This window comes from Benincasa hispida, chromosome 10 (genome assembly GCF_027475165.1).
Source record: "Benincasa hispida cultivar pf3 chromosome 10, pf3_genome.v1.1, whole genome shotgun sequence".
Classification (NCBI taxonomy): Eukaryota; Viridiplantae; Streptophyta; class Magnoliopsida; order Cucurbitales; family Cucurbitaceae; genus Benincasa; species Benincasa hispida.
This window is the reverse complement of record NC_143487.1, coordinates 51,302,674-51,308,673: the sequence shown is the minus strand read 5'-3', so window position 1 is coordinate 51,308,673 and position 6,000 is coordinate 51,302,674. Positions and strand designations below refer to the sequence as shown.

Genomic DNA, 6,000 nt, shown 5'->3' with positions numbered 1-6,000 from the left:
TATTTTTCTAGGTTGGAAAATATCTTAAACCGAAGAAAGGGGCAGGCATACACTTAACCAACCGAAGGATAGGATATGGGGTGCATCCAAACAAGGTAACAATCACACCGCCTTTTAGGTTAACCCTGATTGCAAAAGAACCGCGTTGGTTTCAATTTCCAGCAAACCCTAAAACTAACCCTAGTTAAATCTCCTCTCTATATAACAAACCCTAAACTTCTTCCCATTTCATTGTGCTCTTCTTTGGAGGCTTGGATTTGTGTCGATCCGCCTCTCTCTCTAAAATCTCTTCCTCTCCTTTTTAGTGTTAGGGTTCTTTTTTTCGGTTCCGTTTCAATGGCTTCCTCTTCTGTTGAGTTCCGTTGCTTTGTGGGTGGCCTTGCTTGGGCCACTGATAATATTGCCTTAGAGAAAGCTTTCTCTCCATTTGGTGATATCGTTGAAGCCAAGGTCCGTTTGTCGTCGAGATCTGGATTTGTTCCGAATCGGCTAATCTGATCTGTGACTCTGTGACTCTCATCTGTGTTTTGTGTTACTTTAACTTCTACTACTCTCTTGCTATCTCTGTTACTTTTATTACTCTCCTTTCAATCGGTACGTTCACCTTCATCTTTTTTACAGAGACGAAGAACGATCGGTTTTATTTTTAATTTTTAATTTTTAATTTTTTAATTTTTGTTCATTGTTGTGACTGTGTCAATTTGTGTTGTTCTGTGGCTGATCTGTGTTTTTTCTTGTTGATTCTTCTTCAGATCGTTAACGATCGTGAAACCGGAAGGTCGAGAGGATTTGGATTCGTGACGTTTGCTGAGGAGGAGGCGATGAGAAGTGCTATCGAGGCGATGAACGGCCAGAATCTTGACGGTCGGAGTATTACCGTCAACGAGGCGCAGCAAAGAGGTGGAGGAGGCGGTGGTGGTGGTTACAACCGTGGTGGTGGTGGTGGAGGTGGATACGGTGGACGTCGTGAAGGAGGAGGTGGAGGTGGATACAACCGTGGAAGCGGTGGTTACGGTGGAGGTGGATATGGAGGAGGTGGTTACGGAGGCGGACGTGACCGCAGCTACGGTGGAGGTGGCGGTGATGGTGGTTCCCGTTACTCCAGGGGAGGAGGAGGCGGCGGATCTGAAGGAGGATGGAGAAATTAGACTGAATTTTATGATTTTTAACTTTTGGTTTCGAAGTATTAGTGTGATGAAAAAATCTTAGCAGTTCGTTTTTGATTTTGTGGCTCTGTTGTTCCGTTTGGGTGCTCTCTTTTTTGACCGATTACCGATGGGTTTCGTGTTCCTCATTATCGATCTATGTTACGATCAAGAAGAAAAAAAATTACATAAGAAAATGAAGTACAGTTCTTCGTTCTCACAAAGAATTTTCTTCTTTCTTCGATTCTCAATTATTGCTTGTTACGCCATGGTCAAGATTCTTTTCTAAGGTGAAGATAATGATATTAAATGTTTTCCTTGTTTCGAAGAAAAATGTTTGGTTCTTGTTTCGTTCTGATCCAATTGACTGCTGGACAAAAAATATCTTGGCGGTAGATATTTTCGTTGGAAAGTGTTAGATATTTATGCAGGCTTTTTTACTGGGCCCTACATGGGTCGGCCACGTCTTGGTAGTTGTGGAATCTGAAGAAATGATTTTGGAATATTCGCTATTTGGGTAATTTTGTTTTGTTGTTTCTTTGGTGCGTGGAATATTGTAGGCCTGGGCTTTTGTAATCTCACATGGGCCTGTTTTTATAGGCCCACGTTCTGGATTGTTGGATTCTTTGGTTATTATTATTGTGTTATTTACGTTTTATTGTTCTTGCTTTGCGTTAAAAAGTTGAGCATCTTTTTTATCTTGTCAGATTTTGTAATTATTGTTTCTTTTGGTTAAGAGATTTGTAATTGTTGACTTTTTTTTCTTGATGGGTATTTTGAATCTTTTTTTAATTCGGTGTAAATCAGATCTGTACCTAGATATTTCTTGAAATTTTATTTTATATTTTTTATAATGGTTGGCTTAAAATATGGATTTATCGTTTTTTTTTTAAAACGGATCTTTTTATATTTCTAAATTTCAAGATCAAAACCCAGTCCCTCATTTTTTACACCTAATTTGGGAAAAAAAAAGTGAAAAGTAACTTGTTGGTCCTTCTCGGTTTAGATTTTATTTTGAGTCTTTTCAAAAATATTATCAAAAAAGTAAAATATATAAATATATTTTTTAAAACGTGAACTAAGATCCCTTTGATTGCCCAAAGCTAAGTCAAACTAAAAAAATCAATATATCATTTAAAATCGTATAACTAATCAAAACGCATGGTAATTTATTGACCCCAAATCAATATTGTTTTAATTGTATGAATTATGCTTCCTCAAAAAATAATAATAGCAAATAGTAATTGTATGAATCATGCCAGAATTTTGGCCGTCAATTTCTTTTCCTTTTGAGATCGTATATATGAATCGATATTATTTGAGTGGTATAAATTTTGAAACACTACTATAATCAATTCCAATAGCGATTAAGAAACACTAAGATAATTTCAATTGATAAATTTATTTTTCTTATGATTAATTTAGAATACAAAGGGAAAAGAAAAAGCATGAGTGGGCATGTCTTGGTGATTGGAGCTTAATATTTGTTGGTATTTATTTGATTCACAAACTTGTAAATTTATTATAAATTTAGTTCTTGAACCTTCAATTTTTTCTTTAAAAAAATTCAAGGATGTGCTAGAGTCAAAATTTAAAGTTTATGTTCTATTAAGTATATGATTAAATTTACATTTAATAGAATAATTAATTTTAAATTTATTTGAGATTTATTAGATAAAAAATTGAAAATTCATTAACTTATTATAGATTTTTGAAACCCAATAAATATGACCCTCAAAGGTCAAGAACGTAATTTAATCTTACTTTTTCTTTTAAAAAATAATAAAAATCTCTATTTGGACAATTTTTTTCCTGATAGGGGTTCTCAGGAGTCTTTTTATATAATTTTTTTTTATTTCTCTGTATTTCATGGGTGGGCCATGAGTATAATTTTGTAATATTCTAGTTGCTTATTATATATTGTAATTAGCTCCTACCGTGACTTTTATTCTTTTAGGCCCCTTGATAAAAAGGCATATTCAATTTTATTTCAAAACTTTATTGAGATCAACATAAATTTGAAAATCTCTCGCCTAACATAATTGGACTGTGAATCCCTTAGGTCCCATCTGAGAGTGGTTTATACTCGATAACTTTTTTTTTTTTTTTTTAAAGTAAACTTATTTCCTTCCATTTCTTAGAATAATTTTCATCTTTCTAAATAAAATATTTGAAATCTTAGCCAAATTCTAAAAATAAAAACAAGTTAAAACTATATATTTTTTTTTTTTTTAGTTTTTCAAACTTGAATAATAAAGCAATAAATTTAGAGATGTATTTTCACAAATCAACAATCAATGGTCATCAAATGAGACCTTAGCTTTTTATTTTTTATTTTTTTAAAAATAAAACTTATAAACACTATTTCCATTTATTAATTTTTTGGTTTATTATCTACGTTTTAAGAGTACCTTAAAAAATGGGGTAATTGCACAATTAGCAAAATATGTTTGCAAAATTATGTGTGTCATCACTTTTTTGTTTTGCAAAAATGGTAAAGTAAGCCCAATCCATTCTAATTAAAAATGGAAAATGTAAGAAAAAAATATCCTTAAACTATGCCTAAAACATTGGGAACCACCATTCTATGCACACTTCTCGAAATGACTTTGATATACTTCGTTTATGAATTTGGTATATCAATTTATTGATATACCTAAGGTGATGTCTAAGGTACTATATTAAACGATACGGCATAAATAAGAAAAAAAGATGAAATAGTGTAGCAAGTATGATAAAAACTAAAATAAATGATAATCAAATTTATTGATTAAAATATTCAATGTTGTTGGATATACTATTTATACGCTTGCAATGTTGATTGATATTATATATATTATGAATATTATATTTATAAAATGAAACATATAATTTACTTCTAAATATTAAGGTGTTGGAAATGATTTTTGAGCTTAGGCCTATAGGGGGAGTGGAAGAGCTTTGTCCCATGTAGATAAAACCTGATTTATTATAATTATTTATAAATCATTTTATTAATATTTTTGTTGATCGTTTATGAACGACCGTTCATTTTTGCCTGGAATTGTTCATTTTCAACCGTTTATGAACTACCGTTCATTTTGTGCCTATTTATGAACTTCCCCTCTTGCTATTTAACAGAGATTCTGAGAAAGGGGACACACGCAACTAAATATTTCTTACTTGCTCTTCTGTTTTCATCTAATTATTCTATTCCGAGCAACCTTCTCATCAATTCTAGTCCATTTTTCGGTGAGTACACACTAAATTTGGAGGCTGCGTTAATCTTGGGGAGCAACCGACATAGCGATTAGTCCCGATGTCACGCAGTAATTGCTTTCAGGACAGTGGTTTCTCCACGATGCAGCAACCCTACGTGACTTCTGTTCTAACAATCTAAAAGCAATTAACTAGATGTCGATCAAGAATGGTAAGGTTCTCCCCGATTTGTTCAAGCTCGAACCACTAGATGGAGCAAATCATCATCGATTGTCTCAGAAATTATTGATCTTCTTTGAGCAACTAGAGGTTGAATATATCCTCACCATAGAAGCGCCTGCTGATCTCGAGAAAGTGACAACTGTCTTAGATCCAGAATCCTCCAAACAACCCCTTAATGTTTTTGATCAATCAAAGCTGTCCTGCGCGATTGATCCTGATAAGTACGAGAAAGACAACAAAATAGTCCATGACCATCTGCTGAATCATATGATAGATTCGATGTTTGATCTGTTTGTGGTCCAAAAGCCAGCAAAGGTAATTTGGAGTATGTTGGAGTACCGATATGGAAGAGATGATGCTGGCCTCGAGAAGTATATTGTCGGTAAACGACTACAATTTCAGATGATGGGTGAGAAATTGGTCGTGGAGCAGATACATGAATATGAAAATTTAGTGGCTAACGTTCTAACCGAGGGCATGAAAATATGTTGGGTTCTCTAAGCAAATATACTGCTTGAAAAATTTCTTCTATTCTGAAGTGACTACAGAAATTATCTGAAACACAAAAAGAAGGATATGACACTCCAAAAGCTAATCGGTCACATGCACACAGAAGAAGCCAACAGGCTAAAAGATAATCTAATTTATTGAAATATGAATTCAATTAATGTTAACTTGGTTGACTCTTCTGCCGTTAACAAGACAGATTAAAAAATCATAAGAAGTAGTCTGGAAAGAATAATTCCTATAAAAAGAATGACATCACAAAACTGCTAGTGGGAAGTTTGAATAAAAAAAAATTGATTTGCTATGTCTGTGAAAAACCTAAGCACAAATCCTACCAATGTAGTCAAAGGAAAGGAAGGCCAAATCAGCAACCTATACTATAAACTAATCTTGCTGAACAAGATGACGTAATCGCTACTGTTGTGGAAACAAACTTGGTGGAAAAAAAATTGATTGGAAACTTGACACCGAAGCTTCGAGATACTTCTGCTTAAACCGAGAGCTCTTCCATGACTACGGAAAAACTACTGACGGAGAATGTGTATTCATGGATAACTATGCTAGAGCAAGAGTGCTTGGAAAAGGGAAAGTTCTTTAAAAATTAACCTCTGGAAAAACTTTATCCTTAAGTAATGTATTGTATGTACTTTCCTCAAGTAGAAACTTGGTATCTAGAAGTCTATTGAATCGGGCTGGGCTTAAGGTTGTCGTCACTAAAAAAGGAGACTTTGTTGGTAAGAGATATCCTACTGATGGATTTTTTTATTTTTTTATTGGCCATTGTCTGTATTGCAAATATGATGAATGTAAGTGTCCCAAATTCTACTTACATAGTTGAGTCTCTTGATATATGGCATGGTAGACTAGGTCATGTGAATATTTCATCGGTTAAGAAACTTAAGGATTTAAAATTGATTAATGCATATGA

General features: G+C 33.6%; 1 protein-coding gene across 1 annotated transcript; it reads left to right on the top strand.

The window, feature by feature from the left end:
• The first annotated feature begins 230 nt into the window (after window positions 1–230).
• On the top strand, window positions 231–1,369 carry LOC120088197 (small RNA binding protein 1-like). The gene is made up of 2 exons (XM_039045314.2): window positions 231–450; window positions 753–1,369. Exons 1-2 carry the CDS (start codon window positions 337–339, stop codon window positions 1,146–1,148), a joined length of 510 nt encoding a protein of 169 aa, XP_038901242.1. The 5' UTR covers window positions 231–336; the 3' UTR covers window positions 1,149–1,369.
• The last annotated feature ends 4,631 nt before the right edge of the window (window positions 1,370–6,000 follow it).